We start from the raw sequence: 21,158 nt of genomic DNA, 5'->3' as shown, positions 1-21,158 counted from the left end.
CATCTTAGCCCCTGAGGTAGTCCCTAAGGCCCTCATGGCTTCTCTCCTAGTTTCCCAGGAATGCATTTTTCCTGGCTTCGATCTGGTATCCTACAATAATGCCAACTGGCCCTGAAGCTCAAAGTCACCAAGGCTCCAAGGGCCTCCTCTGTTCTGGGAGAAAATGGCTATGTGCCATTAGAATGCTGCATGACCCTGAGTCTAGCCATAATGGGGGGGCATCCTCCCAAACTAAAGGGGAACAAGGAACTCCCTCGTGGCCTGGAGCTCCATTTAGAGCCATGAACAACCTCCCACCCCTCCAGAGTGCTCACCTGGGCTGCAGGGATAGCAAACCGGCTCCCAAAATAAGGGCAGGCCCGAGCCTCCTTCCCAAGGGTCACCAGCTGCTCCATGTCCTTCACCTCCACCAGGATCTCATCCCGGAGAAACTGCATCTGCTCGTGGTTGTAGAAGGGGCAGGCAGCCTGGGTCTCCTGCCGCCTCTTCTTTGGCTTGTCTTCCTCAGTTCTGTTTTTCTTCTCTGTAAGTGGTACAGGTGCAGGGAAACAAAGACAGGAAGAACAACAACTATCTCAGGAGTCAAGGGCATGTCTGGTGATGTTGAGACCCATTCCCACCAGGTGGGGACTATAAGACCCTTCCAAGTGGTCTCATTAGAACACTCTGAAATTGTACGTTATGTTCTCTGTAAAGAACCTGCAAAATTTTTTCCAAAGACTAAAATTTGATAGTGACCCAGGAAAGAACTCTTTCCCAAAAAGGGGGCCTTAGGAGGGAACCAGGGCCTGCTCTGCCATTGTTTCCATTGAAGACAGTTTTCATCCCCATGTCCCTAGTCCAACCCCATCACAGCCCTTCTGTCACTTCCACCCTGCTCTCTGCTCCCAGCACTGCCCCAGGCCACATACAGTCCCAGTGCCTACCCTGTTTGCTTTTCTGCATTTCCATGCAGCGGTCATTGATAAGCTGCACAGAACCCAGGTTTTTCACATCTTCATTCACACAAAGGTTCTACAAGACAGGAATAAAGAAAAGCTGAAGAAATGGTGTGGGCTTTCATGTTTTTTGACATGAAAGCAACCAGGGGACCTGCCCTGTCGGCCTCTCCCCTCCCATCAAGGGGTGGTAAGGCCAGGGGGGTGCTGTGCTCCCACTGCGCAAGCTAGCCTCAGCTCCATCCACTTTCTATGCCTAGATGATAAAGGCACAGAGATGGAAGCAGAATGGCACGTGGGCTGGGACAACTGCCTCTACTCACCTGCCGGGAGCCGAGGGAGACAAGCCGGGTTTCCTTGCCAAAGGGACTCTTCTGTACTTCGTGCACAAATTGGGCCAGCTGGGAGTGTGTCCGACTGCAGTAATAAATCTGGCCAGAGGAAAAGGGGACTTCAAAGAGGGGACTGACATCCAAGTACATTCTCTGCACATGGAGGGATGCCATGGCTTTAAAGCCTCTGGGGACAGGGAGAGTGGCTGTAAAGCACACCTGAGGCAAGACAATGTCATCCACCATCAGATCGCATCTGATGAAGGGCTCAGAGACTGCACACACCACCTCAAGTTCTAGTTTAAGGGAATGCCCACAGAGGCCACTACTCCCATCACTCATGCCCAGCTTCTAATCCAACCGCTTCGAAGAGCTTGTAATCTTAGGAAAGCGGGTTTCCCCAGTGCTAATTCTTAACATGGGAAAGTTCCCTCAATCTTTTGGGGAGAGCATGTTGGGGGAAGACTGTTCCCACGCATGCCCCTGGAGGAAAAGGGAGAGGCAGTGGTTGAGCTAGATACCTTCTTTCTACTCTGGGATTTAGCAAAGTGAGGAGAGGAAATAGAGAAACAGGTGGGAAGATATGTACTTTCATAGAAGTCTTGAACGAAATCAAGTATTTCTAAATTTAAGAAGTGTCACAGCCATATCTCACTGCTCTCCATGCAAACAGAAATAAAATCAAGAAAAGAAACACACCAGAGGAGAGTCGAAGGGTAATGGTTCTTCCCTGTAAACCCCCCACCTATACCACTGCCCACTGGAGACAAAGCGTTGGAGCCCTTGACCCAGAAGAGGTGTGCTCTGAGGCAACATGCCCAGGCCCTGGGAGCCATGCCCCACTAGGGGCCCAGCCCACACTGTTGCTGAGCAATGAAAGGCCAATCTTTGGGTCTGGGGAGACATGAAACCTGTGGGTTGAGTTTCTTCATCAAAAGGAAGGCTAAGAAGCAGCTGAAGTGACTTCCTGTGTTCTCACCAGAGATGCAGAGCCCTTGACTCAGGCCCACACACAGAGTACACGAGGACTCAGGGTCTTACCTTAGTTATATGCTCTTCCTCCAGGTCATCCTCGTCCTCATCCACTCTGTGAGAGCAAGAGAACACAGAATAGTCTTCCCTCAGCAAACTCAGGTCAACCACAAAACATCTACCCATTCTGGATCACCGGTAAGAAGGATGCAGCCCCTTTCCTCAGAAGCCCAAAGCTGCAGTGTGAGCTCTGAGCCTGAAAGGCAACACAGAGCAACAGCTAGCAACCAGCCTTTGCCAAAGCTGCAGGTATTCCTAAGCTCAGGACACCCAGGCAAGCTCCAGGCCCAGCTTCCACTGCCACTCAGTCTGTGGAACCCAGGGAAATGTGGAGAGAACAGAAGAAGGGGCATCAGGTCCCCAAACCTATGTTGCAAGTTGGAGGGTGGAAAACTATACTCCTCTCAGTTTTCCAAGAGAACTTTGCTTTTTATCACCTCACGGATTTTGGACAAGCTGTCCTCTTAGCCTGGTATGCTCTCTCCCTCACTGTGCCAGCTCCTGGTTCATGGTAAGATCTCAGCATCGACATGGTCTTTCCTTCCTTGACGACTTGTAGTGGGTCTGCTGCCCTGACATACCCCTTGGCAACCTGCACCTGTTCGCTGTGACTTCTTACTCAAAGTCACATACGGCTGGTCTGTCTCCCATCATGTGTACAGGGCAGCAAAAGGGTCTATTGTTTCTGATGAGTGTCAGGGCCCTGCTTGGAGCCTGGCAGCAGTAAGAAATTCAAAGACATTTCCTGGGTGAAGTCATAACTGACCAACTGAATGAGCGAAAGAAGTTGTCACTTGTGACCAGACAAACCTCTGCTCTTCTCAGTGCCTCAGAGTTCCCTTCCCAAAAATGAATGAAAAGCCCACTAGCACTGAGGGTAGGAGAGAAAATTTAGCCAACATTATCAGTTGAGGTTACTTAACAGAAAATGCTCTTACAGACTCACACTATCTACTGGAGCATCATATGGAATAGAAATGCTTTTGTTCACCCTGAAATGAAGTTTTTTTTTAAAAAAGCAGAAATGCAATTGCCTTGGGCCACTAGAAAAGTTATTTACAAGGTTGGCTTCTCGGTCAGTAAACAACTGTTGTCAGTTTTATCTCAAAGGCTTGGCTTTAAAGCATTCATCATGAGTTGGACAAGGTCAGCTGGACCTAGGTAAGTGAAGGACATGTAAAGAAATGCAGAGCAAAAGTTTTGTACAAGGAATCTGTCATGTCCTGAGAGGCTCATGTCTCTCTGGAAACGCCAGGGTGTCAAAAGCCGGGGAAGCTAATCTGCCCAGACCCTGAGGATCACTTTGTTCTTCTAATATTCACAAACACCACTCAACTCTTTACCTTGTCCCCAAGGGACTTCAGGGAAGTAGAAGCTACAAAGCCACATTTGGGAAGGCTTTATGGGGCACTCATGACCCTCTCCATCACCCTCAGGGAGGGGCCAAGGTGTAGTTCTCATCCTTGTCCTGAACTCTGCTGGATGCAGGTCCCAGCACCTCCTCCCCACCACCGGAGATGTCATCGTCCTCCTTCCCTCAAGAGTCAGGGGAAGAGCTGTAGTGCAGGAGGGAAAATCAGAAGGAACCTTTCAGAGGATGACTATGCTTATGAGGAAGAAATGTATACTAATCTTCTAGAAAGTTTCAGGCAGAAACAGGAAGTGTACTCTCCCAGTCCTACTCAGCGACTCTGGGGGCCAGATTCATGATCTTGGCTGTCACCAGGAGGACTGTAGGTGTAATGGCCAATACATACTGGAGTTTAGGTCAGGAGTCTTAGGCATTTTTGGTAGGTGATGGGGCGGGGGTGTGTGTGTGTGTGTGTGTGTGTCTCTAGGCCTTCTGCCAATGGAATGAAAAATCACAGACCCTCTCCTACCAGTAAAATGCATCACCACACACTGGAAATAATTAAATGAAGGCTATAAATCCTCTCTAGCCCACACACAGACCCTGACGTTTTAGCATTTCTGATTTTCTCAGATGGAATTATATTATAGGACTGAAACTAGCCACTGTCTGCTCACTCAGTTCAACTAACCTGTCCAGAGTGCAGCTAGCTGCAGCCAAACACCATGGGTTCTGGGAGTGAAAAATTTAAAAGCCCAGGCTCCTGCCCTGCAGCTCACAGTCCAGTCACAGAAAGGAAGATAAACCAGTAGACCCAAACAGAGCAGGTTCCTGAGAAAAACACAGCAAGGGGCTGACACCCGAGATCACTTAGACAACTGAGCAGGGCCTGAAAGGGAGTGAAGGCATTTGCCAAGGGAGGAGAGGACAATTATGAGAGAAAAGCATGAGCAAATCCTCAGACAGGAGAGGCCCTGTACACTTAAGAAGTCAGAGCAGCAATAGGTGCAATGGTGCACACCTGTAATCCCCGAGGCTTGGAAGATGAGGCAGAAGGATCCCAAGTTCCAGGCAAGCCTCAGTAACTTAAGTGAGACCATGTCTCACAATTAATAATGAAGCGGGTGCCCCTGGATTCCATCCCCAGTACCAAAAAACAGAAAAGTCAGCAGGGCACCTGCATCATCCCTGGTCCCCGCTTTCCTCCTCAGACTTTGCTCTGGAACCTGAACCTTCTTTCTGTTCCTGTTTACAGCCCCTGCACACTCAGGTCTCTGTCTAGAACACTCTCCTCCCAGGACTTTGCAGGGTTCCTTCTTAACATGTCAGCTCCTCCGAGGGCCTTTCCCAACTTTGTCCCCAGAAGGTGCAACCCTACATTCTCCCCACTTTGCCATTTCATTTTCCTTGTAGGCAAAAGTGCTCGTTTCAAGAAGTGCTGCTGTTTGCCATGGCTGCTTGTTCCCCGCAAAGAGAAGCAAGTCCTCCTTAAGCAGGCACACATCTGACCCTTCCCACCTGAGCTCCTAAAGATTCAACCCTTCTAGGCCACCAACATGGAAGTCTGTCCATTTCCTCTAAAGGCTGTGAGAGGTCCCACACTCTACTGACACTGTGGTCACTGTGTCTGTCTGGAGTGTAACTCTAAGCTGCAGCATCTGGGGAAGGCTGCACCTTGAGCACATTCTCAAAGGGCACTAGTGGAATTAAACTGGGGGTGAGAAAAGAGGATCTCAGGATCCTCTGTGTGGCCTGGAAGTGGCCTAGTTGTTCTCTTCAGGGTCTTCTGGTGCTCCTAGCAGGTGACTAATGAAGTAGAAACCTATGCATCTGGACCAAGAGAAGCCTTAAGGTGAAAACAAAAACTCAAGCTAGGGATTCCTTGGGTTGGGTCATGAACTCCACACTGTGCCATCTGGCAGTTGAAAGCATGGGATCTAGAGCCTGGCTGTCTGTGTTCACATCCCAGCCCTTGTACCGATTTAGTCTGTGGCCTCTGCCAAGGCACAGCACCTGGATGGGTCACAGTTCCAATTACTGCCATCATCATTGAGCTGCTGTGACATAAACTGAGTCAATACACAAGAGGCCAGTGATAGGCAAAGAGTAAGAGTCAACTATCACTGGACCCTGAGAAGGTCCCTGGTTTAGGCAAAAGGGGCAGGTAGCTGACATTCCCTCTCATCAGATGCTTCACAAGTGTCTCTAGCATGAGAAAAGAACTGCCTCCCCAGGAGCCCCCAGTGGCTGTAGGTGGTGGAATGAGGAAGCAGCTGTCTTACCCACAGGCTGTTCTTTTCTCCTCATCACTCTCATATTCTGCAAGAACCAGCTCCTCCTCCCCAGATTCCAGCTGCTCTAGTTGCTCTGCCTCTGTTCCTGCTGCCAGCATCTCCTTGCTGAGGCGGAGGAGACTGTCTGTCTCTTCTTCTTCCTGTCTCTGTGTAGGATTAGCAATGGGAAGAGGAAGAAGACTCAGCACCGGGACCCCACCTCCTGAAGGAGTCAGCCTGTAGTGTGGCTGTCACCAAGGACAAAACACCCAGGAAGTGCTATTAACACAGACCTCACTGCTTGACTGGAGAAGTTCATTCCCAGACTCTATGTCTCAACCACTCAAGCTGCCCAAATACTGGGTGAGGAAAATCTGGCCAGTCAGGAAAGAGAGGAGTCTGAAGCCCTGGTCACTCACTCGAGCCTCCAGGCAGTGTGATCTGCCTGGACATGATGGTGGGACAACACTCACCAAGCGCTTGGCTGCATACTTGAGCTGTGCATTGTGGCGGGTCTGCTGCAGGCGCTCTTCCCGCTTCTTCCTCCTGATCTGCTCCTCCTAGAGAGGGAAGCAATCATAAAGGATACCCCTTCGGGAGGCCCCCACAAGGCCTTTCCTAGAAAGCCCTCACTACACACTCAACCTCTGCAGGTCTGGCCTCATTACTCAGTGGAGGAAGTCTATCTTCCCTCCTGAAACCACACCAGTTGTCAAATTCATTCCATAATTGAGTTTGCAGCCCCACCCCTCCAAACCGTGTTGTCAAGAGCAACAGTTAGGATCCTTTCCCAGGTGAGTAATGACTGAAGAAGGCCTCGATATCGGCTCAAACAGGAAAGAGGCAGCACCAATGACTCAAGAAAACTGACAGAGGGCTTAGAGGCAATGCAAAGGTGAAGGACAGGGGTACCTAAATCTCAGAAGTGGCCCAAAACAATGGCTGAGGCCCATTTCCTTGATTACTGCTGCTCCTCGCTACCCCAGACCTCACCTTCAGTCGCTCCACCAGGTCCCTTTCTTCTTTCTTCTGCACAAACTGGGTGACCCAGTCTGGTTCTCCGGCAGGCCTCAGGGTGTCAGGGGGCTCTTGGCAGGAAGATGAGGGAAATGGGGGCCGGTCCTTCCCACTACCTAAGGGATCATCTCCAGGTTCCAGGAGAAGTGCCTCTTCTTGCCGTTTCTTCTGCTCAAAGTCACGAAGCCAGGAGAGGGCCCCACAAATGAGACTTAAGGACTTTCCCTACAGGAAGAAAAATGACCTTCAGAAACAGAGAGCAAAACATAAACCTTCCCAAATGGCTTTCCCCATTTTAGTATGGGCGTCAATGCAACTCTGGCTTTAAAAATTAAGATGAAACAGACCACGCAGGAGAGGAAAGGAAGATAAGCCATAGAATAGCCAATAAAAAAAGGAAGAGAAGAAATAAAAAATTGGGCCCAAGAAACAGGAAAGAACTTCATTTTAATTTCACTGTTGCAAAAAGAATTTAAAGTGGTTTATCAGGTTATATATAAATACAGCATGTTAACATAATTAGACAGTGGTAGGAGAAATTATATAATAGCCCCCCAAAAGAAATATAGCCAAAAAATTCATAGCATGAAATCTCATATACTTGCCAGGGAGAGAGACACTTGACTGTTTCAATGGAAGTGATATGCAGATACGAAATGATCAGTCACATGAGTACCAGTGGTTTTTTTGGTTGTTGTTGTTAGTTTTGTTTTGTTCTGAAAGCAAGCCAATTGCTCTAGAAAATCTATTCTTATTTATTTTTGGTACTGGGGATTGAACCCAGGAAAGCATTACCACTGAGATACAACCCCAGCCCTTTTTAAATTTTGAGACTGTCTCACTAAATTGTTGAGGCTGGTTTTGTACTTGCAGTCCTCCTGCTTCAGCCTCCCAAGTTGCTGGGATTACAGGCAAGTGCCACCAAACTCAGATTTCTGGTTTTGATTTTCCCAAAAGTCCTTGTTCTGGGTTGAACTGTATCTCCTCAAAACTCCCATGGTAAAATCCTAACCACAGTGTCTCAGAATATGGCCTTATTTGGAAATAGGATCACTGTAGATGCAATTAGTTACTATGAGGTATTAGGATGGCCCCTAATCCTTTATAAGGACTGGCACCCTTATGAAAAAGGGGGGAAAATAGATGCAGAGAAGCACAGAAGTCAGGCAGTATGAGCAGACACAGGGAGGTGGTGGCCACCTACAAGCCAAGGAAAGAAGCCTGGATGGATCCTTCTGTCAGGGCCCTCAAAAGGAACCAACCCTGCTGATGCCTGGAGGTCAGAATTTAAGTCAGTTCTGTTGTGTAAGTCCCCCAGTCTGTGGGACTTTGTTATGGAGCCCGAAGAAAATGACCCAATTCTTTTAGAGAGGAGACTGCAGTGAGCCCCACAGGCTGCTACTTATAGGGTCCAGAGGGTGGTTTGGTTTCAGGTGAGTCTCTGGAGAGCCTTCTGTCTAGGCAGTCGGCATTCAGAGCTTGCTTAACTCAAAGGGATCTGAGCATTCAGGGTAGGTTTCCAGACCTGCTCCAGTTGAGTGCACTGCAGTGACACAGCACATGTGCAACGGGAAGCAGCCAGCAGAGAGGGTATGGCTTTGGATACCACCTCAGGCTGCCTGGGTCATATTCCAGCTCCTCTGCTTACCAGTTCTGGGATTCTGGGCTGACCTCTCAAGGGTCATTTCCATATATGCAAAAAAAAAAAAAAAACAAAAAGGAACAGCAATAGTAATATCTTCCTTGTACAAGCATTCAATTGGTTAACACACATAAAAGTAATACTTGGGCAGGATCCAAACAATAAAACAATACCTGGTACATGATAACTGAATTGGACTTGGCTATTTTTTGCTATTATTAAGTAATAATAATAAATTTATCACTCTGCTGAGATGGAGACTATCAGCTTTCATCAAATCTTGAAAGGCCCTATGCCAGAATGACACTTCTGATTAGTGGATGGATCACACTGCTTTAGAAAAGCCTCATATACCATTTCTGTCAGCTTTTGATAGAAACTAAATGGCAGAGTTCCAGGCAGCACTCCCTAGCAGAACCCAGGGCAGCTCTTCTGTGTTACCTGTGAGATGAGGAGCCATGGGCTTTACCTGTCACTGGGCTCAGGAAGGCAAGATGTATCACCCTCCCCCATAATAATGACCCGGGGACAGATACCTAGTTATAGAGCCTGTACCCTCCACCTGAAAGTGAGCCGAGGGAATGAGTATTCTCTAACACAAAGACTACCATGTAACTGAGGCCCCACAATTCTATATCCTATAATAAAATACAGAAAAATCCACAAAAATTGCAGATTGAGAGGGCTGGGGTGGAGCTCACTGCTAGAGCACACTGGGTCTCATCCCCAAACCCACAAAGAGACAAAAAAAGAAAGAAAGAAAGAAAAAAAAAATTGTAGATTGGAACCTATTAAAAGGCTATATAACCAAATGTTCACCTCAGTAATGAAATAAACTTAGTAAAGTACTCACACAATACCTAGCTTTGAGCAATGTCATTTTAAGTGGTACCTACCATCCTAACAGTTACAAAATTTATGTCAAGTAAATCCATTTATTTAACCACTTGCTGGTTTTAAGAGTGCTAGACTTGGGGCTGAACATGCAGAGATACAGAACCCTCTAGTCAGTGACGGTGGGAAAGCTGTGCACTGGACACATGGCAGGTAAAAACAAAACTCCATTTGTCCATTCGGGGTGTGATGTCAAGCATCTGCAGGTTGTGGGGTGTGACTTCGAAGATATCAGAACATAAAGGGCAACTGAGTCATAAGGGTAGGTTCACAGAGGGAGTGCCCCCACAAGACAGGGACACAGAACTGAGGCACCAACACATTAGGGTTGAGCAGAGGAAGGGGATACAGGAAGTGAGCAGAAGACAGTGATGGAAAGATCTGAGAGGGAGGAAGAGATGGGCCTTCAGGTTAAACAAAGTAGAATCCATTCCACTCTCCCAAGTTCTTTTCCAAAACATACTAAAACTGCGTCAAAGTCATAAAAGAGATTTACACCCACAAAAACAAAGAAAATGAAGAAGGGAAAATAACCAACTCTAGAAGAGATGGAAAGAAAGGAGAAATGAAACTGACTTAGCAGAGTGAGGACCCTAAAGTCCAAGGGTCTCCACGTCAGCTTCAGAAAGACCCTGAAGCTAACAGGGCCACAGCTGGCACTGAAGGCAAAGAGATGACCTGATATGCTTCTCCAAAAAAGCTGGGGAGACCAGAGGGGAGTAGGGAGGGCGAACTGACCAGACTGAGCAGGGCGATGGGGAAATGATCACACCTGAAGCCACTCCCCAGAGCCCTTCAGGAGACTTTAAAGGAGCCTTCCCAAAGAAACTGAATGGCTCCAGGGGAAATCCCAGATTTACCCAAACCTCAAAGCCCCAACAGAGTGGCACAGCCCACCAGACCACAGGCCGGCCAGCTATAGACCCCTTGGACCAGCCTGTTGGCACCTGTCCTTAAACAGTAAAAGAAGGCCAACAAGGATCAACCCATGAGAGGAAAGCCTCCACAAGAACGAAGAACCCACAATGAGAGGAAGAACAGCAAACAAACAAAAGGAGACAATGTGGCAGGGGAATAAAACCTTCAAATACTAGTAAAATGGATATCCTCAGAAAGGCACTGTTTTCATAAAGTGCAAATAGAATGCTGTTTTTAAAAATCAGAGAAGTTCTTAAGGAATAAAGATATAGTGGAAGAAATAAAGATATAGTGGAAGGAATAAGGATATAAGATATAAGGAATAAAGATATAGTGGAAGAAATAACTGAATAGAAAAACTGGGTAATAAAAATCAAAGAAATTGCCAGAAAATAGAATTTAAAGCAAAAACAAATCAAAATTATAACAAACCAGGTGTGGAAGGAGATAGGCAATTAGAAGAAAGTACAGGTTTAACCAGGAGGTCCAAAACGCAGTGAATGGGGGCACCATGAAGCAAGCATAGGAAGATCATCATCAAATATAAGAACACGTCTCAGAACTGGAAGGTGGGAGCCCCCGGAATAAAGAGTCCTTCAAGCACCCAGCAGAAAGAATCCAGCACACTCATCAGGCCCCCAACATGAGATTTCAGACCACAAAGAACAGAGAAAATATCCTGAAAACTTTGGAAACAGGGATAGGATCAGGTCTCAAAAAACTGAAACGTCCATTCTCACTGGACTTTGCAATAGCAACCACGGAAACTTGAGCACATGATTATGAGGGGAAATTATTTTCAAGCTAGAATTATAAATCCAACCAAACTATTAACAGTAATCAAGTGAAAAGATAGAATAAATGCACCTCAGACCACCAAGTGTGAAATACTTCTCTTCTATACAACACTTCTCAGGAATGTGCTCTACCGAAACCATGAAGTTCACCAAGGTTTGAAACCCCAAAACAGGAAAGTACAACACAGAAAAGATAAGGAAAACATACACACAACATAGAAGGAATCCCCAAAACATTATGCTAGTTGAGTGAAAGAAGCCAGACAAACAAGTAGTCTACATGGTTCCATTTTAATGAAATTCTAGAGAGAAAAAACTAGTCTATAAAGACAAAAAGAGGATCAATGACCACCTGAGGCTCGTGGTGGGGGGGCAATGGAGCTGTGGGAGGTGAAGCAACTGCAATGACATGCCAAGAAACTCCCCTCCTGCCTTGTCTCACGGAAATGTTTTGCTTCTTGATTGTGGTGGGGTTACACAGGTGTTTACACCTGTCAAAACTTAGAACTTTCAGACTTCAAAGTGCTAACTTTCATTATCTGTCAATTATACTCAAAGCTGATTTTTTAAAAAGGAGGAAGGGAAATCCTAGAACTTCCCTAGGAAAAGCTATGAAGTTGGTCTAAGGAGCCACTAATTCAGATTAGAGGAAAAGGTTGGGGCCTGGAGAAGGCAGTCTCCCAGGGTAAAACCGCACCTGAAAAGTGCTGCACCTGAATTGCGTCTGCACAGAGCTCACATGCTGAATCCTGGCCTCAGGAGACTGCACTGCAGATGGGGCCTTTAAGGATGTGATTAGGGTTAAATGATGGGGGATCTTACAAAAACGGTGTCCTTAGAAAAGAGGACACCTAAGATCTCTCTCACCCCAATGTGAGGACACAGTGAGAAGGCAGCTGTCCACACGCCAAGAAGAAGCCCTCTCTAAACCCCAAATCCCGTCCAAACCTTCATCCTTGATATTGTAGCCTTCAGAACCGAAAGAATATATAATTCTGTTGTTTAAGTCACCCCATCACTTCATGCCATGGTAGTGTGAACAGACTTAAGAGTAATATTCTGACAGGTCACTGGATGGTGTAGGAAGAACTGGTATAGGCATATTAAAAATAAAACAAACATAAAAAATCATTAACTCTAGAAAATAAAATTCACACACACACACACACACATACACACACACAAAACCATGATCATAATATACTACTCGACTCAGGAAAGACTAAAACCCAGAACTATACTGGAAAGACAAGGACACAGAGGAAAAAGGAATGGTTAAATGTCATCCTACCTATCATAACAGGAAGGCATTAATGACAAAAAGTAATACATCAAGATATGGCAGCATAAGTTAAGAACAACTTAAGAAACAGGCTACATAAGTATGTTTCTTAAGAATCATTAGAAGAACTGAAAGTGCCTGCCCAAGTAACTGATAAACCTGACTTTTTAAATGACATGTATTATTATTTGATTAAATGTTTTTCAAGGAGTTCACTTTGGCAGTGCTGGGAATTGAACCCAGGGGCACTCCATCACAGAGGTCCACCCCATGCCTTATTTTGAGACAGGGTCTCACCAAGTTGCTGAGACTGGTCTTGAACTTGAGATCCTCCTGCCTCAGCCTCCCAAGCTGCTGGGATTACAGGCATGTACCTGGCTCTTTTTCAATTATTTTAAACAAAACAAAAAAAGGAGGATATATAGCTTTGGGCATAAGTGGAAGGTAAGTGCTAACAAGACTATTTAAAAAACCATGTACACCATCTTCATGCCCCACTCTGTTCACTGGCAGCCCTATTCTTCCCCAGTCACTGCATGAAAAGAACAAAATGGAATAACAGAGCCTACTGGTCGACTCTCTTCCTGTCCAGGAGACCTGTGTACCATCAGCAAGTGAGAGACAAAGGATGAGTCACTTTTTTTCATTCATTCAACACACACATACTGAGCCTCCTATGGGCCAACTCTGCCAAGCCCAAATAAATGACAGGGACACAGTGATGAGGACCACAGGTCCCTTCCTCCCGCTCACAGCCTAGTTGGAGAATCTTCACATCAAAATATTAACTTTACTATCACATGGTGCTTGTGATAAAAGTCAATACATAATGTGAAGGAGAGAAGCTGGGAACGGTTGGCCACAGCCCTGTTCACTTTCAACAGCCAACCTTTAATAAATCTTCCCCTCTGGGTCAGGATGGAAAAACTTAGGTCCGGGACCTTGGTTGGATCCCTCCAGCACTCAGTACAGCCTAGTTCCTGAAAACCAGAACCATTTGTTTAATCTGTGAAAAATCCAGAGTCATTTTCATGTTCCTCAACATTGAAGCAGTGAGGTACCAGAAAAATCTGGAAAATCGAAGTGTTATGGGTGAAGGTTCTATCATTTAAATTCTGACTGCTGAGTGTTTTTCAGAATGTGGAGCTGTGTTTAATAATTTAATAGATGAAGTGACTATTACTCAGATATATAACTGAGCGATTGATTGCTTTGCCTAACTTCAAATCGTGAAAATCTCTGCAGAGGCAGGCAGTAAAGCAAGTCGGGTTCCCTCCAAGTTGTGTTAATCATGCTCCTTCACCACTCATACTCACTGTGCCTGTTGGACTCTCAAATATCCCAATCTTGCCAGCTTCCAAAACCTGGTACAGTTCTGTCATGAAAGCCTTCTGGATGGGATAGGGTGGGAAGGGAAAAGGGAAATGGATGCCTTCCTGAGTTCTATTAGTCATGGTTCTAAGGAGAAAAAAAAAAGAAAAAGAAATGTGGTCATTCTCCCATGAGTGAAGAAATGGTTTGAAAGCTATAGAGGCACCATACTACATAGCCACCAAATTTGTCACAGAATTTCTCCTTGGTTTGTACTTTTTTTTGCAAGCAAAGACCGTGTTCTTTCTGCCATGTCTATATCCACAAGATGCAATACCAGAATCTTGCAAAACATGTAGCAACCTTGATCAGAAATGACTACAGCAGAATACAACCTAAGAAAGCCCCTAAAGCAAATCCCCCTGCAATTTCACTGCTGCTTGGATACCCTTCTGATGCCTCGGTGGAAGGCTGACAGCTTTCCTCTTGAAAACGAGCATCACCAGTATCAAGGCTGTTGCTTGTGGTTCCTTTTCTGCAGCATCCTTCTTCCACGCCTCTGCAACGCAATACTGGCATGCCAAAGCTGCGCCCCCTTCTGTTGAGAAGACCTGTAAAACCATGGCACAGGCAGAGAGTTACCAGTACAGCTTGTTTAAAAGGCACAAGTTAACATACACAGCACTATTTTACAGGCAGCGTGCATCTGCTTATTTCATCCCAGCCCTCCATTTCTAGTACAAACCACAGCTGCTCCCTACTACTGTTTCTGGCCTCAAGAAACAAGAACTTGCTGTTTGGTTCAGACTGGGAAAGCTCTATTCACAGCCACTGAGCTCTAGTTGGACCACATTCCCAACCTTAAGACCACAACATTTATCTTTCCTTGACAAGCTAAGGTTTCAAGAAACTTCTCTGCTCCATATTTATTTCATCTTTGTTCTCCTCAAACTAATTTTCTGAGAGATAGCTTTAAATACCCATTCTTCCTTTGATTGCCATTTGGAGGAATGACTGCACCACCCTGGTTTTCACACCTCTCTTTTTAGAAGTCACTTCTCTAAGATATCTGGAAGGTTTCTCTTCTAAAAACAAACATTAATAAGTCTAAACACCATTTAATTAATAAGTATAAAACCCATCTTTACTACACTGGCCTCAGTAAGACCAGTGATAGTGTCAATAAATTTATGAGAGGAAAGGTAGTTGCTAAGATGTTCTCTTATGATGTTCTCTTAGTTAAAATGACTACCCACATGTAGGGATTACTATAAGAGGAGTAAGTCAAAAACAAAACAAAGCAAAATAACACAAAGCAACCAAAGCAAAAACTAGGAAAATTCAGAAACAAAAGGGAAATATACAACTGAAAATTCATTAAAACATAAAGGAAAGGGAAGAAATGTAGCTAATAAATTTTGAGCCATGTGTTAAATACTCCTCAGACCCTTTAACTTTTATTATTTCATTTAATCTGTACAAGACTATGAGGGTACACCTGTTGGACACTAATGCTTACAGAAATTAAATAATTGTTGGCTGTGGGTGTGCTCGCCTTGCAGGCAAAGGCTCTGGGTTCAATCTCTAGAACCACCAAAAAAGAAAAAGAAAAAATTAAATAACTGTTCAAAATCACAGTTAATAGGAAAATCACAGCTCTGAACCCAGGTCCATATGGCTCTGCTTCAAATTGACCTGGCTACAAGAGATAACTAGCATAAACAAAAGGGAGATTCACTGAAAAATATATTGAGAAACTGAGAATTGAGACTATCTGGGAAAACCAGGAGCAGAGGCCATTTGTTGGCAGATAGGACTTCCACCAGATGAGCTAGTATTTTAGGACAGCTCCAGGACCTTCACCAACAATAAGCACCTGGATTATCATTGCCTCACTCAGCCAGATGCCGGATGGAGCCAGTCTGCCTTCCTCAGCTTACTTGTATTTCTGCTTACCAAAACCTTAGCCTAAGTGAGGCCTCTTCAGCCCCCCTCTACCTTTTAGCTTCAGCTCCCACTGCCAAGGAAAAATTCTTTTCATGTTTCTTAATTCTAAATCGCAAGGGGAAAATCAGATTAGTACTCTCTCTTCTTTTAAGAGAGATCACTGGTCAGCACACAAATTGGTCAGGGACCAAACCTGACATAACCAGCTTGGGCCATCCAACTCCTATGTCCCCTGCTTGGGCATGGTGAGTCATTATTTAGAACTCAGCCCACTTTCTCTCTCCCTACTTGGCCATCTCATGCCCCTCACTCCCACCCCTCCAACATACACTGCCTTGGTGTTTTGGGTTTTTTTGGTACCAGGGATTGAACCCAGGGGCACTTAACCAATGAGCCACATCCCCAGTTCTTTTTTATATCTTATTTTGACACAGGATCTTGCTGACTTGCTTAGGGCCTTGCTAAATTCCTGAGGCTAGCTTTGAACTCGAGATCCTCCTGCTTCAGCCTCCCAAACTCTTGGGATTACAGTGTGTGCCACCATGCCCAGACACTGCCTTGTTCTAAGTAGTCCTTTTATCGCATTATCTTGTATTTAATTTCTTCGGCTTTTAGTATTATCTGAACTTACTTACTGTTCTTCCCCACTGGATTATATGCTACTTAAGAGGAACCTTGTCTATTTTGCTCTTCCCTTCCCCCAGAACTCAAAATGGGGGCCTTCAGCAACTTGCAGGAATTCAATAAAATTATGATTAAATAAGTAGCCAGTTAGATGTGGAGACTGTAGGCAAAGGTTTATGTTCATCAGAAGTATGAGTAGACAGGTCCCATAACTTGAATATCTAGTCCAAGGGCGAGTTCTTTAATGGTTTCAAACTATTTTCATATAACCTCATGACAACCTGGTATAAGTACTTTTCTTGGCTCTACTTTATAGACAAAAAAACTGGGACACAGAAAAGTTAAATGAGCGGCTCAAGTTCACTTGGCAGATAGTTGAACTCAGGAGCTGAACTCCTTCTGCCAAACCTCAAGCCCTTGAGCTTTGTATTTCCTAACTCCTCCTCCTACCCAAATAAGTAGGAAGAAAAAGAAAGACTAGGTTATCAAACTTTAGAATGGCAACATGAAACAACACAGAACAAAAGTGATCATTATTTCACTTCCCTGTGGGTGGTAATTATGGATCTCATTATTCCAAAAGCAGCACAGGTTAATCATCGTTAAAGAACAGTTTAGATAAATCTGAGAATAATGGATTCACTAAGCACTACCGAGGACATCTGTTATCACTTTTTCAGACCTTTCAGGTGGGCTGGGGGTGGGGTACAACCATGATCCGCCACCCAAGCTCTCCTTGGAATTTCCCACCAGTGCTAAGACAAACACCAGCCCAGTAAATCTAATACTCATTAAGAGAGGTTAACATTTGTGAAAGCACTTCAGGTACACATTAGTTCTGAGTGTGTTCATTTCTTCATCTTCAATTATCTCTCATTCTTTACTTATTTACTGAGTATAAATTATTGCTACAGACTAAACTGTTTCCACCACCATCAAATTCATGTGTTGCAGGCCTAATTCTTAACATGACTGCATTTGTAGGTGAAATTTTTAGGAGTTAATTAAGATTAAATAAAGCCCAAAGGATAGGGTCCCAATCTGGTAGGACTTGTGGCCTCAAAGAGAAAAAAGGGCCATCTCTCTTCACCAAGTAAGGATGCAGCAAGGTTATCCTATGCAAGCGGGAAGAGCCCTCACCAGAAACTGGCCAACAAATTCACTTTGGACTCCAGCCTTGTGGCACTGGTGGCCCAATGACTTGGGAGAAGGCTGAAGCAGGAGGATCAAGGGTTCAAGGTCAACCTCAGTAACTGAGCAAAACCCTGTTAGGGACCTTGACTCAGTGACAGCGTGCCCCTGAGTTCAAAAGTGGGGTGGGGGAAAAATAATGTTGTCTAAGCCACCCAGTGTATGGTATTTTCCTATGGCAGCCTGAACCATGTTCCATGTACTATTATTCTATACTATTGTTGTGCTCCTAAATGCTTTAACTTCACACACTTGCAAAGCACCACAGCCTCGAGAAAAAAAGCTTGTCTGCACCTGCTGTTTGGCTTTTTTTTTTTTTTTTTTGGGTGCTGGGGATCGAACCCAGGGCCTCGTGCTTACAAGGCAAGCACTCTACCAACTGAGCTATCTACCCAGCCCCTTGCACCTACTGTTAATTCAGAACTACATCATGTCACTGAGCTGCAAGGCTCCCACCGCTGGGGGGATTGCGTGGTCCGCCCTACACACATTCTCACTTCGCTCTGGTATCCTCTCCCCTCCCATTTCCATCCTCGGGGTTCTGACATTAGGTGGGATCCAGCCGGCTATTTTTTTTTTTTTTTTTTAATTCTGTTAGTATTCACTTCTACTTGTATGACACTTTCGCCCACAATTTGTCAACTACATTTATCCCAGCCCTCTTTATTGGACCCTACTCCACCCGGAGTCCCAAAATGGCAATAGCAAAGTTCTACAGCATAGGTTCTGGGGTCCGATTGTAAAGTTTGGGATCCCAGCCCTATCCTTGCTTAAAATAGTATCTCTAAATCTCAGTTTCCTCATAGTAAAAGAGGCAACGGCGTACACTTAGTGTAGCGACCATAAACTATGAAAAGCAGTACCGCTGCGCCAAATCAAACACATTATCCTTTATCACTCCTACAACTGAACTAAATGTGACGCCCTCAACACATGCCTCTTACCCTCGCATTGGTTTCTCGCCCAACAAACACTGCATCCGCCCCCCCCCCCCCGCTTCCGGATTATTTCCCGCGCCCCTCCCCGACAGAAGACGCGCTGCTGCACCACGGCCCGACACTAAGCCCCAAAGCGACCATTTCTCAACTCCTCTCCTCTCGTTTTTAGTCTGTCACCGTTCAACATTACGCTCACCTTCTCAGCAGGGCTACGTCAACGAGGCAAGGCCGGCGAGGAACCAGAGAAGCCAGTTGTTGAATTTGAATCGCCGCTCTGCTGAGTCTTGATCAATGCCTGCAGGGAGAGAAGCGAGTCGTGTTGCCACGCCCCCGCACCACTGCGCCTGCGCACTCCTGAGCGCGCGCGCAAAACTGGAGGGACCTAGGTTTCTGGTATGGCGCTTGCGCGGTGACAAGAGCGTGAGAATGATTTCTGCGCCTGGCTGGACAAGCGTTGATATCTTTGAAGATGATTAGAACATGAAATTCAGTAGGGGTCTGGTTGGAGAAGGCTCTAAACAGATAGCTAAAACCTTTAGGCTTCCTACTATAAGCAATTTTTGTCACTGGAGTGTTTGGAAGAGAGGAGTGAAATGGAAAAAGCAATGTCTTGGAGATATTCAGCCAGAAGCAACATGAAGGATGGTTTGCAGGGAGAAAGACCAGAAGCAGGCAAACAGTTGGGTTGCATAGTAAACCATACAATCTTATGGAAACTTGGACCTCAAGAGTGACATCAAGAACAGGGAAGATCAAGACAGTTAATACTTGGCTGTAGACCTGGACTGTTCCTTCTCTCCTCCCCTCACTCCCTTTTATTAAGAGAGCTATAATTCTAGCATTAGATCCTGGGCTTTGTCTCAAGAGTAAAATCAGAAGTTACCCTCTGGGGACCACCAATGAATTTCTTATTAAAGAGCTTGAAATGATGCCATTCATTAAATTAATTCAAAAACTTTCTTAAACTCCTCTCAAAAATCAAGGTCAGAAAGAAAAATGTACAAATATACTTTGTATAGCTCCACAGTGAGAACTATTTAAATCCATCATGTATTGATCTTTGCATTTACTGCTAGTAGCTAGTAATCTCTGACCTAAATAATGTGTATTTTTTAGAGTTCATTGGCTAGCATTTTTAACCTTCTTTCTCATTACATTTTTTGTTCTGTTTTGTTTACTTATTACTAAAGTTAAATAAATACATGCTCTAGTAAAATCAGACTGTCTGGATTCAGATCCCCAATATACTATTAACTACCTGCGTGACTTATAAAATAAAGATAATAGAACCTACTTTAAAGGATTCCTGTGAGATAATCCCATGAAGAAATCCCATGAAGGGCTTAACACATTGCATGCCACATAGTAAAAGCTCAATAAATGTTAGCTATGACTAATATTGAGTTTGGCTTTATTTTACTTTTATTATAAGATTTCTTTGACCCCCTTTTAGATATACTTATAACAAATGAATAAAAACTAATAAAGTTGATCCTCACTATAAATAAATATCAAGTATGGAATTTAGGTCTTCTACAATTGAAATGAAAAATAAGGAGGTCAAGAGTGATAGTGCATTTTGAAGGGGACTATGAATATTCTATCGTTGAATATTTAAGGTTATATATACAGTTTGATAGATACACATTAGTAGAGGCAAGGGGGTCATCAATGTTACATGAATATCTCAAGGGCATCTTATTTCAGGGTCTAGCCTAGCTTTGGCATACATTCATTCAAATATTACTTGAGTATCAGTCCAGAACTGAATTGTCTTAGTAAACTCAGAAAGTAACAGAGGGGTAGGAGGAGGGGAGAGAGGGAGGAAGTGCTAGGGAGTGACACTGACCAAATTATATTGTTATATTGTGTGCATGTACTCATATAACAAATCCTACCATTATGTACATCTAAAATGTACTGATAAAAAGTGTGGAGAAAAAAGTATCAGGCTCACTACAAACGTATGATTACTAAATTTACATCCAGGCCAATGGGGTCACCTAAAGGAGTTATTTCCAGTGAGCATAAGCTAATTTCTTCTTTGTGAAGAATTCACAGTTCTTCCAAACGTAAACTGGAAGATTGCTTAGTGAGCATAGAATTTGATCAAGGAAACCACAGGAATTTGAGACATGTTGCCTAGGTGCTGGGAAAATCCCATGAAATCCCATTCCTGTCCTGTAAGAAAAAGTACCTCCCTAGAGACCAAATTTCTCCTATCCTCAAGATCCCCTCTGCTTCATCCCATGTGCAGTTGAAGATGTGCTCATTAATAATTGTCTGAACCCTAGTTACTTTTATTACTATGTTCATATATATCCAGATATATTAATTCTACTCATGAAACCACTCTATAGTGAGTATGAGACACATCATTTCCTCACATAATAAGCTGATGTAATTAGCCAAACTGAATTTTCAGGCTGCTGCACTCTATCTCCATGAAGTATTCAGTGCTATTTGACAATGGGGGTCTAGAATGCAAGAAAGAGGTAAAAACTGGCCATATGAATTTAATCACCATTGGATAAAAAAAAAATCACCTAAAGCTATGGAAAGGTAAGACTTCCAAATTAAATATTTTTTTTAGCATGAAGTAATTTCTTTTTTAAAATTAGCTATGATACAACACCAGGACATAATCACAAAAGCATGGAACCTAATCCAT

The 21,158-nt window shown here is 44.5% G+C and overlaps 1 protein-coding gene across 5 annotated transcripts in view; it reads right to left on the bottom strand.

Annotated features, from left to right (window-relative positions):
* Window positions 1-18,816, bottom strand: part of DDX11 (DEAD/H-box helicase 11) — a 31,494-nt gene extending 12,678 nt beyond the window's left edge. For 4 of the 5 annotated variants that reach the window (XR_013764098.1, XM_079141980.1, XM_079141978.1 and 1 more), the window contains exons 1-10: window positions 18,684-18,816; window positions 14,236-14,398; window positions 13,793-13,934; window positions 6,920-7,168; window positions 6,400-6,486; window positions 5,936-6,093; window positions 2,312-2,357; window positions 1,262-1,369; window positions 927-1,014; window positions 315-523 (exon numbers count right to left, since the gene is read on the bottom strand). Coding sequence is in view for 4 of the 5 variants with exons in the window: in XM_079141980.1 (XP_078998106.1) it covers window positions 315-523; window positions 927-1,014; window positions 1,262-1,369; window positions 2,312-2,357; window positions 5,936-6,093; window positions 6,400-6,486; window positions 6,920-7,168; window positions 13,793-13,934; window positions 14,236-14,366 (1,218 nt within the window). In the remaining variant the exon portion in view is untranslated. Of the gene's footprint in view, window positions 1-314; window positions 524-926; window positions 1,015-1,261; window positions 1,456-2,311; window positions 2,358-5,935; window positions 6,094-6,399; window positions 6,487-6,919; window positions 7,169-13,792; window positions 13,935-14,235; window positions 14,399-18,683 lie in introns of those variants that run through there. The other variant, XM_079141979.1, reaches the window with a different exon arrangement.
* Between the last annotated feature and the right edge of the window lie 2,342 nt (window positions 18,817-21,158).

This window comes from Sciurus vulgaris (assembly GCF_902686455.1).
Source record: "Sciurus vulgaris genome assembly, chromosome: 5".
Classification (NCBI taxonomy): domain Eukaryota; kingdom Metazoa; phylum Chordata; class Mammalia; order Rodentia; family Sciuridae; genus Sciurus; species Sciurus vulgaris.
Note: the sequence above shows the minus strand (reverse complement) of the source record. Positions and strands in the feature narration are given on the sequence as shown.